General features: G+C 40.1%; 1 protein-coding gene across 2 annotated transcripts in view; it reads left to right on the forward strand.

Annotated features, from left to right (window-relative positions):
• The first annotated feature begins 701 nt into the window (after window positions 1–701).
• Window positions 702–22419, forward strand: part of Gpc5 (glypican 5) — a 1239739-nt gene continuing 1218021 nt past the window's right edge. For both annotated transcript variants that reach the window (XM_085698195.2, XM_085698197.2), the window contains exon 1: window positions 702–1216. In XM_085698195.2, the coding sequence (XP_085554321.2) occupies window positions 751–1216 (466 nt within the window). In that variant the 5' untranslated portion in view covers window positions 702–750. The remainder of the gene's footprint in view (window positions 1217–22419) is intronic.

A 22419-nucleotide genomic window follows, 5' to 3' on the forward strand; every position in this document is an offset into this window, starting at 1 on the left:
TCTGTTTTCCCGGGAAAAACCTCCTCTGAGCATGTTTGTTTTAGTTACTCTCTCAGAACTATTAAAAACAAATTCTCGAATATGTCAAAGCTCAGAAAGACCTGTAAAGACAACGAGCATAGAGCAAACTCTGTATATATAGCTGGACTTCACTGTGATATTGAGAACATGATGGCTTTCCAGGGAGATTCTGACTTCTAAGTTCTTTCAGAAAATTCAGAGCGTTACAGAAAAATACGCCAAAGCACTAACCTACAACACTTAAGAATAACGTCTACTTCAGGCTTCTTTGAAATATAAGTGTTATTAGGCGTCTTGGAAGCCAGCTTTTGCATTTCGTAGTATGCCCAGGTTCAGTTCATGAAATTTGAATACAAATTCCCATGGATTGAGGATCTTGATTTGAAGAGAAATGTTTCCATGGCTTTCATCTCCTTTCTCGGATCCTCTTTATACATACTTTTAGTTCGGCAGGTCAATGATTTCCTAAAGGAACTGCGAGGAAGGAGATTGGGCCTCCTTCCACTCATTTGGTTCTTTTCTGAGGTCGCGCAGTCGGCCTGTTGCCGGGCTCCGCAGGATCTGGGCAGGGGCGGAGCAGGCGGACCGCCAGGGGGTGTGGCCAGGGGCGTGGCCTGCTCGCGGGGCTGGCCGGCCCGGCTTTCAGCGGAGCTCCGCTTGCTGGCACAGCCTAGGTTTGCCGCCGCTAGGTTTGCAGCCGGTCGTTGCAGCTCTCGTGGCCGGTGCGGGATGCTCGTAGATTCTCCGCGTCTCCGGAGCTTGCGTTCGGCTCCCGCAGAACCAACTCGGCCCGGTCGGGGAGGCACCCCGGCGATGCTGCTCCTGAGAAGTCCAGCGTCTCAGCCTCGGGGCTCCAAAGGAAAAACCCTATTTCTTGCAGGTGAAGCTGCGGTCCATCCGCGGTCTCTCGGAGGTCGCCTGCGCATCGCATCACAGCCAGCCTCGGCCAGGCATATTACCCCGGCACCGCCGGCGCAGGGAGCACGGGAGAGTGGGGACCACGGCGGGGAAGACGCGAACCGAACACCGAGGATGGACGCCCGCACCTGGCGTCTGAGCTGGCGCTGTCTCCTCCTCCTGGCTCTCCTTGGATCTACCAGGAGCGAGGGTGTGGAGAGCTGCGAAGAAGTTCGGAAACTTTTTCAGTGGCGACTTGGGGGAGCTGTCAAGGGACTACCGTACACGCCGCGGGCAGGTACGCGCAGTTGGTTGGTTGACCAGGCGGTGTGAGGGGTTCCGACCGGCCGGAGACCTCTGGTCTTGCGACCACGCTCTCCCAGGCAATCCAGAGGTAGTCTTCGGTGAAAAGATGAGCTTTAGGGTCTTCCAGTACGACTAGGTGAATCGAGGTGAGGTCTCTGGGGATGCTTGCTGTGCTCAGGAAAGTAGAACAGCTTGAAGGGGCTCCTTAGCTGCGCCTGGGGTTCATCAGAGCTCCCGAGCATCTGCTTCCGGCCGGTGCTCTCTTAGTCTCCAGTGATATGTCTGAAGGACTAGTAAAGCGGAGGTTTGTTCACCGTGCTGGCAAGTCCGTAGATCTGTTCTCAGAGGGAATGTCACCAGGGGTCCTGCCATTGCTGTTTTCTCAAGGAATTGTGTTGGTTGCCTCAAGTTTGAGGTGAAACCATAGACCCATGTATATTCCTTTGCTGGATAGATGCGGCGGATGTTTTCTGTAATGAGCACTGAAACCAGTACACTCAGATGTGACCTTTAGTCGCCCCTCTGCATCCTGGTACCAACCCTTCCTAAAGAAATCCGAGCTTCTCGGTGTGTCTCCCCGACTCACAAAGTAGTTTCACCCCTAAAATAGCGTTAAGGCAACAGGCGTTCAAACCCTGCATTTTGGGGGTTCTGCGCATGGATGAGGTATGCTGGAGACTCTGCGGGGGGACAGGTAATGTGGCAGGTGGAGACCATTCTTCCTATAAGCTCCCTTTATCTTTCTATAAGCTCCCTTTACCTGCGTTCATCCCCTGTGCCTTGTCCTGGCACTCCAATTCTTGGCTGCTGGTGGGAGAGAAGGTGTTAGTGAGCTGATGCAATAGCAAGTGTCTGGAGCTAAGTTAGTGGAGTAATGCTTGCTTTTGCTGAAGTCAACAGAAGGGATGGATTCAAAGGGAGTTGTTGGGTGAACAAAGAATTTGCAAAGGATGCCTGAGTACAAAATACGTTCTTTTTTTTTCCAATGCAAGGAGGCTTGTCTTTAGCACTCCCCAGTGGTAACATTTGCTTGGTAAATGTTCTGCCAGTAAACTAAATTCTTATCATCCTTCCCGGGTTTCTGGGCACATAAAACCCATCGACCAGCACTTACGTGATCACTTTTAAATATATCAATATTTATTTAAATGTCTATTCAGTACACAGACACTTTTCAAACTGCTTGACGCACATAGCTGGTACTTCCAACTTAGGGCCATTCTTGTCTCCTCGACAAGCAAACAAAAACAACAAAACCCCTTATATGTATGTACTTACTTATTTTAGTATATTCTTTCACCAAGAAATGCATCTCACTTAGCTGCTTATAAAAACTACCTGATTTGTGTGCAGTGGCTGTTGAGCTGCGAAACCCTCACATTATGAGATTTTTGTCCCCTGGATGCCATAGCCTTGGCTGCATGTCGACAGCTCCGCAGTAAGGCTTTGATCCCAACACCGTCTCACATTTCAGTGTTCCTGGTGCTTGCCAAATACAACACACGGTAGCGAAGTGTCGAGTTTCATTTCTAGAACCTGTGTATACCATCCCTTTCTAGAGCATTGATCACCAAGATCACCTTTTGCCATGATGTAAGGAACTACTGAAACTCCTCTACTCTAGGGAAATGCAAAGGCTTGCCATTGTTTGCATTTGGTTCATGTGCCACAAACCAAGAGCTGCAAGGGCATGCGCCTTCTTTTTAAGGTCATCCTGGGCTGTTTTCCTGTGGAAGCACCTATCTTCTCTGTGGTCTAAGGTAGGGGAGAACAGTGCAGCTCCCACTAAAGAAACTGGAGCAGCTGTGCTCTCAGGGCCATCGCTGGTGCTCCTTGGAGAAGTGCCAAGCTCCTTCGATAGTTCATTAAGAACGTCATGTAAAAGTACTATGTTGATTTTGACTAACACAGGAAAACCATTCATATGCTTACTAAAGTTTTCCTATGTCATTCATTAATGTGAATTATTCATTAGAACATTAAAATGTTTTGGCATTGATTTATCTTTTTCCCTACTAAAAATATCCCGTTTGCAATTTGCATAAGTTGCATATATCATATGCTTAATAAACATTTTATTCTTATACGTATTATATTTGTGTATATTATAGTTATATTTTACAATTGTATTTATAATAGTTAGCTTAATAAAATCAGTAGGTGTCTGCTCTGTATTTTAAAGTTACCTTGGTCTCAGGTCAGTGTATACTTAATATGTAAGTAGGCATTTTCACATGAGAATACAAATAGTGCCACTTTTACAATAAATCATGCGCTTACTTACAATATGGCCTTTACTTGACTAAAACTAACCCCATTAATTTAGAATTTGTATTTCTTAGAAGTTTGGTTTTTTAGTGCATTTATTTATCTATTTATTTGTTTATCTCTTGCATTTCTTGTCCACAGTAGTTAATTCCTTAGGTGTCTAGATAAATGCTATTTCTGTAATAAAAATAAGATTGAATAACTTTTTACACTTCCTTCCTACACTTTTGAATTTGATATCTTCTTGAAAATCTCAGCAGATTTGAAATTATTAAAACGATGTGGACAGAGACTTCAGCTCTTTCTTGGATTTCCCCACCTTTGTTCTCTGCACTGCTCCAATCCCTTTAAGCCTATTGAGCTCCTAAGAGTGTTTGGATGAGAAATGTGAAAAAGGAAAGAGGGTGTAAGTGTGATTAGAATTACAGATTTCCCAGTGTTCTGGTTTTATTTCCCAAGTAGTAGTCAAGGTGCCCTTTGCTCCTATTTATTTTATTCAGGGAAGACCTGTTAGTGGGGGCATCTGTTAAAGGCCCTTACGTTTTCTCTTACTCACTGGGGAGGGAAGATAAGGATTTATTCACAAACATAGACCTTCCTTCTGAGGGTACTTATGGGATTCATTTAAAATGTGCTGTCCCATAATTAGTGTGTAACTAATCTTAGTGGGTGCTTATCTATCTCAAACATAACTTTGTAGCAAAGTTGATGGAAGAAAGGTCTTAGTCAACTTTTCATGACCACAAAAAATTACAATACCGGATGTAATGAAGTCACAAAGAGAATAGATTTATTGATGTGGGATTACCCTCTGTATGCCGTGAATACCATTGGTGAATAAGGAAACTACCTTGACTTGTTGATAGGGCAGAACTTAGGTAGGTAGGGAAAACTAAACTGAATGCTGGAAGAAAGAAAGGCAGAGTAGAGAGAAGCCATGTAGCCCCGCTGGAGACAGACACCAGAATGTTAACTGATAAGCCACAGGTATGTGGTGATTCAAAGATTAATATAAATGGGTTAAATTAATATGTAAGAGTTAGTCAATAAGAAGCTAGAGCTAATGGGCCAAGCAGTGATTTAATCAATACAGTTTCTGTGTGATTATTTCAGGACTAAATGGCCAGGAACAACCAAGCGGCTCCCTCTTTCTACAATTTATCTGGGCTTGTGGTGCAGGGGGCTCCAGTTGATTTGGGACAGCATAGGTAATTGTGGGTAGGCATTGGAGATGATGCACTTGAAGGTGAAGGTCCAGGAGCCCTCTTTGTTTTTTTTTTATTTTTTTTATTTTTTATTAAATTATAAAAGTTTCCATTTCAGCCCCTCCTCCCAACACCCTCCCACTCCCCCCACTCCCTCTCCTCCCCCCTCTCCATCCCCTAGAGCAGTCAGGGTTTCCTGCCCTGTGGGAAGTTCAAGTTCCTCCCCCCTCCCTCCAGGTCCAGGGAAGGTGAGAGTCCAAACAGACTGGAGTGCCAAAATCCAGTATATGCAGAGGAAGCAAGTCCCAGTGTCATTGTCAATGGCTTTTCAAAAAGGCTCCGGGCCAGCCACATTCAGAGAATCTGGTTGGATCACGTCCTCGTTCAGTCCCAGTCCAACAGGCCTTGGTGAACTCTCATTATATCAGTCCCCTTGTATCAGTGGGTGCTCGAATCCCTCGCAGTCCTGATTACTTTTTGAGGAGCCCTCTTTGATGCTGCAACTCCAATGATCTAAAGACCTCACCCAGATTTAATCCGAAAGCTTCTACTGCACTTCCCAAGACTGCCAGTCCTGGCATCAGGATTTTTCATACAAGACCTTTGTGGGATGCTCAGCACCCAAAATATAGTAATCATTTTCACCTGGATGGTTTTAACTGTATATTGAATTCTAATCAATTTGATGTGCAAGACAGAAATTCTAATACTATGCAATACTTTAAAGTAGAACTCTGTATAGTGGTTTTGGCTTTGGGGTTGCTTTAAAATGCTTTCATTGAATCACACCGTAAAATGTCAGTTTGTCTTGTTGGAACACACAAGAATGGCAGTCTACCTAATAAACCCGGGGCTCAGAATTACCACAACTGGACCGTGAAAGTTGAAGCTTCTGTTTATGGTTCTCTGTGTGAAGTTAGTAAGTTGTCATCTTTTAAAATGTGTGTACATGTGTATGCACGTGTGTGCGTGTGTGTGTGGGGTGTGTGTGTGTGTGTGTGCTTGATTATGCTGAGCGTACATGCCAGGGTTGAACTTGCATAAGTAAGAGCAGAGCTTTTGGGAGTGGTTTCTTTTATTCTATCCTGGGGTTGCAGTTCTTGATGTCCAGTGGTCAGGCATTCAAGACTAGCACTTTCACGCAGGGAGTCCCCTCACTGTCCAGTTAATTGTCATCTTTGAACATCTTTTTTCTCAGGTTTTTAAACTCTTGACTTTTTCTTAATACCTTGACTTAAATTTACTTGGTTTTTAAGGGTGAAAATTTAATCTGTCTTATTTCTACATATCAAGAGACTTTAAAAATAAAAACTGATTTATTTCATTCACAAATACTTAGTTTTAAAATTAGAAAATGTATTTCTATCTGAAAGGAATTATTTGCTAGAGGTAGTTAATATGCTTCTTGTGAACCACTATATATCTAAGAAATAAACAAAGTTGCTCTCCTGTTGACTACAGTGGTCAGAGTCACATCTGTACAGGTGAGAAAGACACTATAATGTTGTAGGTGGCTGTGTGTTTGTTTCCAGCTGCCCAGACTCAAAATAACCACTCAGAAACTATATTAGCAATTCTTCAACTCCATCAAAGACTCCAGAAGGATATAATATTACCTAAGTAAACAGGAAATTAATTGTAAGCAACCTCCAAAACTCTAGAATTGGAAGAGACATCTACCTGGACAATCATGCAAAGTTCTTCTGTAACATTGCAGACACCTATCTTCATCCTACTAGCCCATAGTATCCAGAAGACTTTTCCATGAAATGGGAAATTTCAAAGACAGTTTCATCTATATTGGCAGTTTGTCAGTCATTTTCTTCTGTGTCTTTCAGAATGTCTGACAGACTCTTTCATGAAGCAGGAACCCTGAAGAACCGTCTCACCTTTAAGCAAGTTCAACAGTCATTTTTTTTCTGTGGGTCCTGAATGTACAGTTCATATAACATACCATCAAGCAGTCCAGGAAAGAGCAGTTTCTTGCCCAAATGGCTAACCAACTCCATAAGGAGCCTCTTTGATGCCCATCATCCTCTTGAAGTAGATTGGTGCTGCTAGGAGCAGATGTGTCTCATTGTCAGAAAAAGTCCTAAGATCTTAATACATTTTAAATGCCATATTCTGTAGTCTGAAAGATCTGAAGAATATCTATCCATCTGAAATAGATCTCTGTAGTCTAGAAAACCTAACTAACATGACTACAAACTTGACTATTATAGACGATTATTTTTCTATATGAACATCTATTTCTTAATTTTACATAACATTTTTAAATGAGCTTCACAAACACAATACCTTAATCAAGAACAGAAAAATACATATAACAAAATTGAAGTAAAATTTATAACAATAAAACAAAAACCATACCAATACAAAGTATTGATCTATATCATATCCCCTTTTAAATTTAAACAAACATTTATAAACAATATTTGGGAATTTGGGCATATTTCTCTCCAAACTGCTTCCTGTTTTCTGTTGGGCAGAGTATTTTGGGGGATCTTCATCGCAACTTTTTGGGGGGTCTTGGTTCATCAAATTACATTAGTCTGAAAGAAATACATAGGTTCCCATCTTCTGTGGAATCAGAAGCAGAACCTCTTTTCCAAAGCAACATGCCCTTAGACCCAAATTTTGAAGTCAAGATACATTTAAAGTATATATGTTGGTTGAGCTTAGCAGTCCATACAATGAAATGTCTCTCTGTACTTAGCTCCTTCACAGTCAAATAAGTTAAAGAAAACACAACAATATACATAATCAAGACCCTCTGGGTATATTCTATTTTTACATGTCTTATTTTTCTTACTCTATTACTTTTTTTTAACAAGTTAGTATTTATCTTATTGTCTTTACTCCTTTAATCTATAACTGTTTGTACTCTTTTATATTACATTTACTCTCTTTTTATTCTTTTTCTTCTCTCTCCCAAGACTATGTACATTTTTTAAACACACTGTGACTTGTTTAAAGTTTTGTTTTTATGTCTTAATCTGTCCTATTGTGTATCTGTAATCCTTTTGTGTCCAGGAGCTCTTCTTAAAAAGCTAAGCAGCAGTGTGACTAGGATCAAGACTGCTTTGCCTTTTGGCTCTGCCCAGTAGAACATGGTGGAATTACGTTCACTGCCTCTGAAATCTGTGCACAGTGCCCCAGTTCCAAGTATGCAGTGGGTCTGTGTTGTGCTGTTAAGCAGTTTGTAACATGCTGCTCATAAAACCCATTTAAATGCTTGGTCGTCTGAAAGAGACAGAGTTCATGCTGGAAGCACAGAACTGGAAGCCGCTGTTTTGAAACCATGTGTTTTTTTTTTTTCCCTTGCTATCGCTGAATCAGGAAAACTTTTCTTTTGGGTCTAGAATTCCTTTTCAAGCTTTCTCAGGATTTTATGTGGATGTAGTTGGCCATGGAGGAGCGCCAATCTGTTGTAGGTTGCCGTGTATTTGCTTCCAGTTGCAAACTTGAAATAACCACTAAGATACTACATTATTTAAATCACTGCTTGGCCAATAGTTTAAGCATATTTCTAGCTAATTCTTATATCCTACACTTACCCATCTCCATTAATCTGTGTATTGCCAGGTGACTGTGGCTTATTGGGTAAAGTTCCCTCTAGCGTCTGTCTCTGGCAGGACTGCATGGCTTCTCTCTGACTCCACCTTCTTTCTCCCAGCATTCAGTTCAGTTTTCCCACCTGCCTGTATTTCTGCTAAGCCACTGGCTGAAATAGATTTATTCATTAACCAATAAAAGCAACACATAGACAGAAGGACTTCCCACATCACTATAGAGCCAACTGAAAGCATTGCTATCAACTGTAAGTATGTATGCTCCCTCTTCCCTCTCTTGCATGGTTGTGATGACTTTTCCCCTGGTGGCACAGTCTTCTATTTGTATAACAGATTCTGGATGGTTGCAATTTGGAAGTTTAAAGGGACCATTTTACACTCACAACTTATGTTATATTTACTTATTTGGAGCCAATTAAGAATGTCTGAAATGAGGGTTTTATTTCCCCTCATATATGTGCATATAATATAGATCATCTAGATTTCTGATTAGATTGTTTGCGAATATGGTCCTGAAACTAGACAGCTAAGAGCAATTAGTTTGGGTGGGGAATAGCGCGCGTGCACACACACCCACACCCCCCCCCACACACACACACCACCGAGATGAGGCGAGGCAAAAGGAGAGAGTTAGACTAGCTGGCTTATTTGCATGCTTCAAATTTCAACTTAAACCAACTTTTAATAAACTAGAGTATACCAGTTATTATTGTAAAATGCCCTTTCCTTCTGTTACCTGACACCTATTACACACTCCTTTCCTTCTGTGACCTGACACCTATTACACACTCCTTTCCTTCTGTGACCTGACACCTATTACACACACCTTTCCTTCTGTGACCTGACACTTATTACACACTCCTTTCCTTCTGTTATCTGACACCTATTACACACGCCTTTCCTTCTGTGACCTGACACCTATTACACACTCCTTTCCTTCTGTGACCTGACACCTATTACACACTCCTTTCCTTCTGTTACCTGACACCTATTACACATGCCTTTCCTTCTGTGATCTGACACCTATTACACACTCCTTTCCTTCTGTGACCTGACACCTATTACACACTCCTTTCCTTCTGTTACCTGACACCTATTACACATGCCTTTCCTTCTGTGACCTGACACCTATTACACACACCTTTCCTTCTGTGACCTGACACCTATTACACACTCCTTTCCTTCTGTTATCTGACACCTATTACACACGCCTTTCCTTCTGTGACCTGACACCTATTACACACTCCTTTCCTTCTGTGACCTGACACCTATTACACACTCCTTTCCTTCTGTGACCTGACACCTATTATACACGCCTTTCCTTTCACTTCGAGACCTTTCACCATGAGATTGCTTGCATATAGTCAGGCAGCTTATCACAGCAGTGAGAAAAGTAGCCAATATGGACACAATGTGGAGCTTAGAGCATCAGGTGGACCAAGTAGAGCGATCTTAGACTTTGAGGGTATGAAATAGTAATTGCCAATAAATCACAAACTATGCTGTATTGTAACAGGCAAGTATCAGAGCCTGTTATAATACAGATAGTATTTCCAATAAAGGCAACTTTAAAAACACATTATTAGTCTTGTTTTCAAATCTTTCTATTTTAAATTAGTGATGTAAAATTGTTTATATTTATTATTTACAACATAATTTTCACTATATTGAAAATATAACACATACACACACACACACACACACACACACATATATATAATGTATATATGTTTGAAGTAGCTAATTCTAGCTAAATAGTTATCTCACAGTGAATGAGATGGCAAAATCACTTGATGGCAAAATCACTTAGCATCCAGTCTCATTATTTCTAAAGATTCAGTGAACCATCACTGTATTTATTAGCTAATTGTACAATAGATCTCTTGAACTTAATTCTTTCTAAGTACAATTTCGTTTCCCTTGATCAGTATATCCCTCCTGAATTAGCTGAGCCTGAGGTGACTATAACTGTCTCTTTACTCTCTCCCATTACAAAAATCAACCTTTTAGATCATAAATAGATCATAAAGTATTTGTCTATTTTTAACCTTACTTTATTTTTTTACTCAAAATGATGTCTTCAGCATCTATCCATATGACTGCAAATGACAGGAACTTATTCTTTTAAAGACAGGCCATGTTTCTTTGTTTGTCCATACCATAGTTTTTTTTTTCATTCATCTGTTAACTAATGGACACTTGAGCTTATCAAGTCCTTAAAACCTCGTTTCAGTGGAAATTTGGAAAATGATCTGCCTATATGAAGTATAAACATAATTTATCTAGGACATCTTATGAGAGGCATGGCAAGTTTCCCCAAACAGAAGACCTATTTGTGTCAGTGCTAATGAAACAAGATGCAGATTTTTATATGGCTCATCTCATCACATAAGATTGTTTGAAAATAGTTATCATCTAAAAGTTAGTAAGCATGGCTTAGTACATAATTAAATTTTTATTACTCATTAGAATAAGGAAGACTTTTTCTTTTCCTTCAATGTTAAGGTAAAATTTATTTTAGTTTTCACTATTCTTTATAAGCACAATAATTCATCTCTGTAGCTCTGTTCTTCAAACTCGTCGTTCCGGACATTTCTTCTCTTACATGTTAGTAAAGGTTGAAATCTGAGGAGGGAATTGAAGTGAAAGCATAGCAAGAGTATGCCCGCATTGATCAAATAAAGTGAACAAGAAAAGATTACACTGGGATGTCCTGTTCATTGCATATAGATTCTTTAAATGGAAGACTGTCAATATTAAATTACCGGTTCAGATTTATTTGCTTTCTGAGTAACTCTTTTATTCAGTCAGGTTAGACCAAGTTTCATTTGGTTCGTTTTCTTTTGATCATTGAGATGTCTCTGTTTAATGAGTTGAAACTGGAGCAGGTCAATAAAGCGAAGAGATTAATAGTCCGTTCTCACCAGGCTTGGAACACAGTTTACTCTGGGTTTAAAAAAAATACTCATTTTTTTTGAAAGAAAGGTTTTGATCAACTTAAAAGGTAAAGGAAATAGGAATAACACCTCGAGGCTCACACAGTAGAGAAATCAGTGAGCTTCTGTAGGTACTGTGTATCAGGTGGACCTGTGTGGGTCTGTTCCTGTGTAGTTACAAGTTCTAGTTTGAAAAGACAAAGCCAAGTTTCCTTTTTCCCCTCTGGAAGTTCACTGGTGCAAAAAAAGCTCCATGTCATTAAATATTTACCATTTAATTCTTCTATACAAATATCTTGTCATAATTTTAATGGGAAACAAAGCTTGACAAAGCACTAAAATGTTCTTTTGGGGACACAAATATGGAAAAAGCAAACTTAATGTCACAATTTTGTCACATGTTATACTACAGAGAAATGAATTTGTAGTTTTGAAATGGCTTAGTTTTGTCCATACCATTCATTAGATGTGAGACATTTAGCAAATGACTGAACTTCTCCGAGATGTTGAACTTTCTTCTACACAGATTCCAGCATATTTAGGCTTCTTTCATCATTGGGTGGTTTTTGGGAGCCATGTTATGCTGACACCACCTGAAAACATTCCACAGATATCTTGGTGTACTGGCTACTTTTATGCCAACTTGACGAAAGCTAGTCAGCTGAGAGGAGGGAGACTCAGTTGAGAAAATGCCTCCATAATATCCAGCTGTAGAGTATTTTCTTAATTTGTGATAGATGGGGGTGGCACCATTCCTGAGCTGGTAGTCCTGGGTTCTATAAGAAAGCAAACTGAGAAGGCACGTCAGCAATCAGCACCACTCAATGGCCTCTGAATCAGCTCCTGCCTCTTGGTTCCTCCCTTGCCTGAGTTCCTGTCCTGACTTCTGTGGATGATGAATTGTGATGTGAAAATGTCAGCCAAATAAACCCTTACCTCTCCAAGTTGTTTTGGTCATGGTGTTTCATCCCAGCAGTAGAAATCCTAAGACACTCAGTGTTACTTATTTTCTTGTTGTGACTACATAACTGACAAGATCTAAGGAAGAGGAGTTGACTTTGTCTCACAGTTTGAGGTATGATCTGTCAGAGAAGGGAAGTCATGGAAGCAGGAGCCCAAGGTAACCAGGAACACCAGAAAGGTGAATGCTGGGGCTCCTTTCCATTTCTTCTTACTGAGTTCAGAACCCAGCCCATGGGCCTAAATTGCTTTCCTCTATGTGGATTTCCTGCTGCAAATCAACCATCTGTACATGGCAGAAATTGGCTGTGTATCTTCAAACAAGAGGAGGAACTAAAGCAGTACTCTGGTTTCCAAATTAAAAACTTTCACAAAGTTGATCCATTACAAAGTTTCTGTTGCTGTTGCCAACAACAGCGAGAGTAGGTTGGGTTTGGGATGTAGGTGGTCCCAGGAAACCCACACAAGGCATCTGTATCAATCCAGTGGTATTTGTGAGACCTCTGCAAACAGCTTTCCTCATGCCCCAGAGTTTATGAGGAAGCTTGGACTCCCACATTTGCTTCTGGAGACTCCTGTGATTCCCTCCCTTTTTTCCAGTTTGTCTTCTGCACCTCCCTGTTGCTTTCTTTGTCGCTTTCCTGTTGAAGAAGATGAGCCACCATGGGCATCACATATTTTCACTGTTTGTCCTGTAAGAGAAAGGCCTAACTCTGCTTTCTGAAGGCTTTTCTTCTCTGTTGTGGTTAAGCCACGCAGAGGATTGTGTTATTCCAGACAGAGCAGGATGACTTAGGCCTACTGTAAATGTTAGTGAAAATTGGAAATGTCAGTATTTCCTCCTTGCAGTGAAATTCACTGTCTGCCCAGGCAACCCTCTGGAACCATGGAGGAGCCCAACACCTGAGATTATGTTCACACTGCTTACTGTGCTGGATGTGCTGGCTAGTTTTATGTCTTCTTGACACAAGCTAGAGTCATTGGAGAGGAGGAAGCCTGAGAAAATGCCTTCATGAGATCAGATTAGGCAAGCTTGTAAGGCATTTTTTAATTTATTTACTGGTTCATGGGAGAGAGCCTTCCCTGTGCTGGTGGTCTTGGATGCTTTAAGAAAACACGTTGAGCAAGCCAGAGGGAGCAAGCCAGCAAGCAGCACTCCTTAATAGCCTCTGTATCAGCTCCACCTCTAGGATTATATCCTGTCTGAGTTTCTGTCCTGACTTCCTTTAATGGTAGACTGCGATGTGGAAGTATAAGCCAAATAAACCCTTTCCTCCCCCTCCTTGATTCTGGTCATAGACATTCTAACTTGGACACTTGGGTCTCCAGCAGTGAAGACCTCTAGAACATTCACCGTTCTAGCAGTATCCCCCGTCTGTAGTCCTTCACAGAGCCAGCAGTTCATCTCAGCCTCACCCTGGTCCATTTGCTGTGCTTACGGAAGTTGCGCTCCTTTCTTCTCCCTCACTAGTCATGTCTTACCATATCAGTTCTGCTATATATCAGTTTTATGTATTGAGAGTGGCTTAACCACAATGAAACCTGTTTCTTATTTGTTGAGTAGGAATATTTTCTACCTTGTAAATATTTCAGTGTTGATTCAAAGAAGCTATTCAAGTGGCTTCTCAGAGACTCTTCTGACCACTGCTCGTGATCTCTCCAAGAAGACAGTCTATAATCTATGTTCCCAGGAAACTTGGTGCATCTTTTATGACATTTTATCACATTAAGTTTTTACAAATGTGTCTCTCCATCTTCAGAGCCCTGGAGGGAAAATTATGTTTTATCCTCTTGTTGGCCTTATTAACTACACAATGTCTTGTGCAGAACAGGTGCTTCATCAATATTTGATGAATTCGTTTGACTTATTAATCAAAATGAAGAGCAGGAAATTTCTCTGTAATTTAGTACAGGTGAGCAGGAGACTAAGCAGCTTCTGAGAAGGGGTGATAGAGGATCGCTTAAAGGGCTCTAGGGCCACCATTTCTCCCCACATATAGGGACATCAACTTGTCACTCCTAAAGTTATCTCTGAGAAGGATTAGCAGCTGAATCCAAGTTCTGTAGAGCCTCATGCTTTTCCCTCTGCTGCTTGGTGGGGCTGGGTAAGGGGGCACATTGTGAGTGCTTCTTAGACAGAGAGTCACTATGCCAGAAATTGAGAATTTCTGGTACTGAGAAAGCCAGGTCATTTGCACAGGGAGAGCTTTTTGACTCATTTCACCTTCTGCCATATATGTTTTTTGGTTTATCATCTGACACGTACATGTCTGTCCATTCATCCATCCATCTGTCTGTCAGTCCATCATCTATCTGTCTGTTTGTTTCTCTATCTATCTACCTACATCTCTCTCTCTCTCTCTCTCTATATATATATATATATGTATATATATATATATATATATATATATATATATATATATATATATAAATGCCTCTCCAGTTAGAAAGATGCTTGTACAAAAGGTAAAAAGATCAGAGTTCTTTAGAGGGCTAAATTGTTAGAATTTCTAAAGGAGAAGCAAGTTTCATATATGATTGCCACGAAATACTACCTTTTATGGACTAGGAAGTGCCCTGTGGGAAGGACTTAACATTCTGGATGCTAATGTTGAGGCTCCTGCACAGATAGTTGAAACATCTGTCTAATGAGTGGAAGAAGGGAGGGGTGGAAGGAAAGAGATGGAGGTGAGAGGGGGCAGGCGAGAGGACAGACAAAGATTGGCAAATCATTGGGTGTGAAAAGAGAACAGAATTTTGAAACTTGCTGAGTATGCTCTTCACAAAGAGGTTTAGGTAACTGGGTACGGTTCAATACTTCTTAGTGTAGGCATTTACAAACTCTGGCCGAGCTAATAGTTAGCTTTTGGAGTAACTCGCAAACACAGCAGAGATGTGAAATATCCATAACCATTCCACAAAGTTCAGTTCTGCAGGAATGACTCTGTATTCTGATTTGTAATTCTCGCATGGGTTGCCTTTGCAAAGTGCATGCTTGCTGACTGTGGACAAAGAACAGGATCTGGTGAGAGCAGCCTGGGAGGTGGATGAGGCAGACAGCAATCAGAGACAGGGCTGCTCACTTGCCCTGGAAAGATCGTCCAGCAGAGTGATGTCATCAGATTTGCATTTTTCTTGCCTGTAGAGGGTCCATTTTACCACTTTCCTAGGTGTGAGAGTAGAATGGTGTTAATTCACTTGAGAAGATATCAATGTAAAATGGGTCCAAGAGGTTCAGAATGACTGCGTAATTTCTTTCATCTGATTACTTACACTAGGGACCCAATAAGGACTCCCCATGCTTTCTTAGACTGTACATTCAGCTGAACTTACAAAACACAAGAACAACATATTTTCCTTGAACTTGAGACTGTGTTAACATCTTGGTTATAATGCATGTTGCACCTGCTTGTTCATATGACATGTGCTCCTCTCTGCATAATCAGTGTAGGCTGACACTGTAGGCCAGTCCAGTTACCGGTGCATGACCCACCAACTTCTTTAAATATTTATAGTATATGCCAGATAAAATAAAGCAGTTCAGTCCTAAATGTTAACCAAAGATAGAATAACAATGATGTAAAAAATAGAAGCAGGGAAAATAATTTTCAGTTGGCTATAAGAGGAGGACACAACATAACTGTGACCTTGGCTGGAGATTTCAGTTTTGAGCTTCTTATTGCTCACTACAAAGAAAACTACAATCAACAAAATTATTTAGTACAGTTGTAGGTAAGGGCTAGGATGGGGATCAGGCTGAGAAAAACAGTGAGGGTTGTGGAGGAATGGAGGGGAGGGACAGGGAAAAAGAAGAGTGAGAGAAGAGGAGAGAGATAATTATGTCATGATATGGACAATGTAAGTGGGAGAGAAAAAAATTGGATTTTGATTTTCTTTGTCAGAAGGAGACTGCATGCAATAATTCACTAAGCTGAAGTTGAGACATTTTGTTATGAAGGAAGAAATGATGCATTAAACTTTTTGAAGATAGTAGTAGATGACTCCCGATGACTGCGAAAGGCTTTTAGCAGGATGTACCTAGTCTCTTACTATTTATAGTAAATACAGCTTGCATTTCTGGGTTTCTGAGCCATAGGTCTTAGGAAAATGTTACTGTGAGCTTTATGATCATCAAAGCATCAAATGAGAGAATACACCCTCGAACGGTGTTTCTTATTTGAACTTCTTAATGACTGTTCTTGCTTACAATCTGGAGCTTATCCTAAAGTGCTAGGATTCATACGAAGAACTATGGTGATGGTGTTAGACTTCCTGCTTACTTGTGTCTCATAATCCATGGGCTTTCCAAGTTATTAGTAAAATATGATGCTGAGTAAGGTCTGAGCTACATTTGGAAATAAAACTCATCTTGTTATGTTTCTGTTCTCATGAAGTACACACTTGTGGATTGCTTTTATTATTCTGTATCTTATGCATTTTACATGCTACAATATTAGTTTAGTTAGATAAAGTATAATTATTTTCTACAGTTGTCTATGGATATTCCCCTTGTTTCTGGTGAGATCATCATGCTCACAGTTTCAGAAGTTATTTTGTTCCTTGTGTGCCTGATTCTTGACTCAAGAACCACGGAATCTCCATTTGTAGACTTTTGGCCTTACACACTTTATCTTTACTTCTTAGGCTGAGGAACAGCAATACCATGACCATAGTTACACATGAGTGTGAGACTTGCTTTCTCTTTCTCTGTGTTCTGTGAAATGTCATTGCATTTAATAAAATGATTCCTCCATTTCAAAAATATGTGGACAAATTTATAATGCATCTAATGGCATCGTAGACAAGTAGAAAATAAAAGAGAGGTCTTTGAAATGACCACGTGATCTCACTTTATCAAACAAAGGTACCTTATCCTGAGCATGTTTCTGCCAATCATTCTGAAGTGGTTTTGTTTTCATAGTCACCCACCAAGTGAATATGAACCCAAGGACAACCAATTAGAAACACATATTTTTTTTAGGATTTTAGAATTGTCTACCTTATTCAAATGATCAACTTTGTTATTTACTTGCATATGTTGTGTATATAATGTTCTGTGAGGCTTAGATCAGTGGTACTCAGCCTTCCTAATGCCGTGATCATTTAGTATAGTTAGTTCCTCATGTAATGGAAATGCCCCAACCATAATATTATTTTTGTTGCTACTTTATAACTGTACTTGTGCTACTGATATGGATTGTAATATAATCATTTTTGGGAGATAAAGGTTTGCCAAAGGGGTTGTGGCCCACAGACTGAGAACTACTGGCTTAGAGCATGTCTCACAATTATTTTGGAATATGATGGTCCATTGCAATGAACATGTCCTATGTGGCAATTGCCCACTGATATTCCTGGCAAAAGTGATGAGGGAGGCATGCATGCAAACACACAAAATGCAATAAATAAAACAAACACCTTACTTTTTCATTTCCTAGACTCCACAATATGATGAAATAATTAAAAATATAAGTTGTATATATGTATAATTTGTTGAAAAGTACAATAGAATAGCAACCAATACGAAAGGAGTTGACACATTTCTACTTGATAAAGTTCATAGAAGGCAAACTTGTACAAGAAGGTTTGCTCTAGAAATAATAGATGTCACCCTCTAACATTGCCTCATTTGCTATGGAGTCTCTGGGCAGGGAGGACCACAGACTAGCCGATGAGAGTGAAAGTACTGATGGCATTGATGTTTGTTCCCATGGCATTCAGAAAGGTGTACTCCACCAGGACTGGTCCGCTGCACTAATCCAGCTGTTTAAAACTTGCCTTAGTGAAAGTGGGGACAGTACTTGGAGAAGGCAACATCACCGTGTAGACTACAGAGAACTGGCAAGAATGTTGTAAGGAGTGGGTCTGCTTGTTTATCTCCACAGCCTGGCTAGCTTACACCCGAAATAACCATACAGAAACTGTATTAATTAAAACACTGCTTGGTCATTAGTTCTAACTTCTTATTCTAACTCTTACATATTAGTTTAACCCATCTCCATTAATCTGTGTATTGCCACGTGGCAGTGGCTTACTGGAGATTCTAACTGGTGTCCGTCTTAGTCAGATCCATGGCTTCTCACTCTGTTTTCTTTCTCCCAGAATTCAGTTCTGTCTTCTCCGCCTACCTAAATTCCGCCCTATCAACTAGGCCAAGGCAGTTGTTTATTCATTAACCAATACAGGCAATGCACAGAGGGGAATCGCAAATCACCAGAACTTTGACAGTTCTTTTCCCTCAGTATCTTTCTGATGCTGGTCATCTCCTGTTTTAGACAGACTCCCAACTCTTCCAGAGCTCAAGAAGCATTGCATAAAATACTTAACATTACTTTCTGGGATGGAAAATTGATAACAGTACCCTACAAATCCTGAAAAACTTGATTTCAACCTCAAATACTTAAAAATCAGACAACTTCTGAAACTGTTATTGCAATAGATTATTTAAAAGAGGTAGCTAAAAATCAATAGACTACAGACTACAAGGATTTGACTTTGATCCTCTGAAGCCAACTCAAAAACACTGGGTGTGGTGGAATGCACTTGTAATCTCAGAACTGGGGAGGCAGAAGGGTTCCTGATGTTACAGGCCAGTCGCACTAGTCCAATTTGCATGACTTAGACCAATGAGGCATTCTTTCTCAAAGGAGGTGGAAGACCTTTCTGAGGAGGACCCTGTCTGTTGTCCTCTGCCCTACACACTCACATACCCACATATGTATCTCTCTCTCTCTCTCTCTCTCTCTCTCTCTCTCTCTCTCTCTCTCTCACACACACACACACACACACACACACACACACAAGATAGAGTAATTTGGGACCTCCTAAATAATAAGCAATGGTATTACAATTTACATTTACTTTCTTTTGAGTACCAGACTATGCTGCTGCAGCTTCTACTGTTGTGGAGTGGAGGTCAGTTGGGTACCTTTTGTCTACAAAGCTGGTTGACATCCACAGACAGCTAACTGTTGGTTCCAAATTCACAACCTGAAGTTTGAGAAAGATTCCTACTGAGCGGCCTTTTTTCTGCTTCATGAGCTGGCAACACAATCTTTCATATTAATAGAGACTGTTATTGATTTTATAATTAAGAATTTAAGCATGTGATTTTTGTGCCAACATAAATTGACCACCTCTAAAGAAGAGAAAGCTATGAGCATATTATCTATAGAAGGCACAATGATGCCGTTTATATATATATATATATATATATATATATATATATATATATGACACTATTACTGTCCTATCTGTGAGCATTATATTGATTTTATTTGCCCGAGTTTTCTGAGTCCTGAGCATTAATTTTTATTGAAAATAGGACTACAAAGACTCATAATATCTGAAATGCTTAATATTCTTTTAAGAGTTTTCATTTTTATGAATGATATCTGTATATACTTTTATAGAACAATGAAAATATTGTATAAAGTAATAAATGAATCTGTAAATTATAGTGACACTTTAATATGAAGAATATTTGTAAAAACGTAAAAATAATAACCACAAATACTATTTCATATAGTTTATTGAACCAGTTTTTGATGTCTTCAGCAATATGTTCTTCCTAGATAGAATGTTTTTGAAGCTCTCTCATTAATTTTGAGCTAAGACAGTGCCTTCTTAGATTTATTACAACACAGTGTATGTGCAAGAAAGAAAGAGAAGAAAATTATTAATATTCTTTTGAAAACCTTTCGTGCTGCTGGGCTTTGCTTTAGTTGCTTGTAACAAAAAGCATAGGAAAAAACAAAGCTTGCAACAAAGTAAACACCATTATCCTGTGGGAACTTCAGTCTTAGATGGAAATAGGACCAAACAGTACACATGAGCACCTGTGTACATGCATGTGCACACACATACACAACCCATTCACACATGCGAGCACACATACACACACATATGCACACGATGTAGGCAGAAATTGGAGGAGATGCTTATTGTGTTATTAAACAGGTTTTAATAAAGCAGCTTCGGTGGAGATGATGTTCCAGGATGTTAAATGCTGTCTATGAGGTAGCTATCAGGTTACAAATAAGACAAAAGCAAACAAACAAACAAACAAACCAAAGGTAGCCAAAATCCATACAGATTTTTGAAGACTATAAGTCTCTTCAATGTGACTAATTTGATTTTGGGTAAAAATGGCAATTCTCCCTCTTGGGTGACAACTACGCTTCTGTTAAATTCTTCTTGGCAGCCTTGGCAGGGTCTGCGTTACTCTTGTGAGCTTTGGGTCAGGAGGTGGCAGTCTGAGCAGTCCTGCACACTGAATTTGGAGGTCTCACTGTTCAACTCCCTCGTCCCGTTTCCTTACTTCCCAGCGACCAGCTCTGGTTTTCTAGCTTTCAGGAAGGTTGAGGAGCCCCTGGAATTTAATATGGTCACAGCCAGAGATGGGAACCTAATCTCATGCTTCCTTGTCTTCCAAACTTTGACTTCTTTCTTCTGCTCATTTTGTAGCTTTAATTGATTCATTTTGTTTAGAGTTAATTTATACTTCTTGTGGACAGCTGTAGTCAACTTCTTGCAGGCTGTAGACATAGAATTTGTCTTCACTTTGTGACAGGGAACTTGGGCACCCATGGAAGTGTGTTATCCTTCTCCTGTTCTGTGGAAAGTCTTTTAAAGTTCTGAAATAAAACACAAGAAAATGAAATGCTGTATGTAGTAGGGAGGCTTCTTGTGTGTTCCCGGCTGCTCAGACCTGAAATAATCATACAGAAACCATATTATTTTCATTACTGTTTGGCCAATAGCTTAAGCATATTTCTGGCTAACTCTTACATCCTATATTAGCCCATTTCCATTAGTCTGTGTATTGCTATTGGCCATGGCTTACCGGGTAAAGTTCCAGCAGCTGTCTCTGGTGGGGATGCATGGCTTTTCTCTGGCTTTGCCTTCTTTCTCTCAGCATTCAGTTTAATTTTAGAGAGGAATCCTACATCAGCTGTGGCCTGCCTTTACTCCTGAAATTCAGGTTACTTGTGTACTGGTTACATATTGTAATGTTGCAGGTGACAGAAGGATATGGTAAATGCCCTTCTCGGTATGACTTGGAAAATGAGCGTGGGCTCTGAAGGCCTGCTGCCTTTGCACCTTCACATTTAGGTCTGCAGGAGAGTGAAAGCTTTGCTCTCCCGAGGCCCTGGCAAATACTTATTATATTTAGTTCTTGTGACTGACTATTTTTGAAACAACCATTGTACCAACAGGATATAATACTATGTTTAAGCCAGTCAATTTTCCTTATGTGGTCATAGATCTCATCAAAATTACTCGTGTTCCAGTGAGACAGGCTTTTTAAGAGAAATGCCAGGAGAAGGAACGGGTTTGCTCATAGTGGACTGTATGCCTCCTTTAGGAGTTTTGTTAGTCTCACATTCTCAAATATTTTTAAACCTGCCTTGATCGAGAGTGATGTATTATAGTCCCTTACAGATTCCTGCCAGTTTCCAGATATTTGGCAAGAAGATGTTCTCAAAGAGAACATCTCGAAGGGAGGGAATTTAGCATTTGGTGTTTTATAACATGTATCATCCACTGTGGATAATACAATACCAGGCTTTATCTTAATGTATTGCTACTGAGGCTATTTCCACAATTTACCAGCAGTAAAGCATCAGTAACTATAAACATTGCATAGATTTATTGGCAGAGCTATATATTTGAAATCAAAAGAGAATGTGTATTTTCCATCAACAGCCCTTACACAAAATTTATTACAAAGGAAAACACACATGTTTGATAAAAAGTCACGTGAACACCACCTTTTAAATACCGTGTTGGGTAAGAACTTGAATTTGTCAGCACCTTGTAGTCTTCAGGTGAGTTCGATTCCAAGCACAAAATTCTCATTAATACTGTGTTCCCTGTGATTGTCTGTGAACACTATGCTAAGCAGAAGCTCTTTAGAAATTTCTCCTTTTGTGTGATTCCTTTGATATGTTATTTTTCTTTCTTTCCTCTTCTTTGGCTTACATATATGCTGAGGATCTGGGCCATTTGGCTTTTTCCACAGTCTATATTTTGCTGATTTCCTACTGAGGATGCAGGATAAGAGGGTTCCTTAGTCCTTCATGTTTGCTATATTCTGGGCAGATGGGATTAAATTCAGGTTGGATCTCCCCCTAGCAAGATATTACTCTGGTACTTGGCAAGGCTACAAAGGAGACTTTGAGTCAATTACCTTTTCTTTAGCTTTTGTTTGGGCAGCAATCTGTTGCTTAATGCCTTTGCCTATTATTTCAT

This window comes from Myodes glareolus, chromosome 12 (assembly GCF_982192425.1).
Source record: "Myodes glareolus chromosome 12, mMyoGla1.1, whole genome shotgun sequence".
NCBI classification, from domain to species: Eukaryota; Metazoa; Chordata; class Mammalia; order Rodentia; family Cricetidae; genus Myodes; species Myodes glareolus.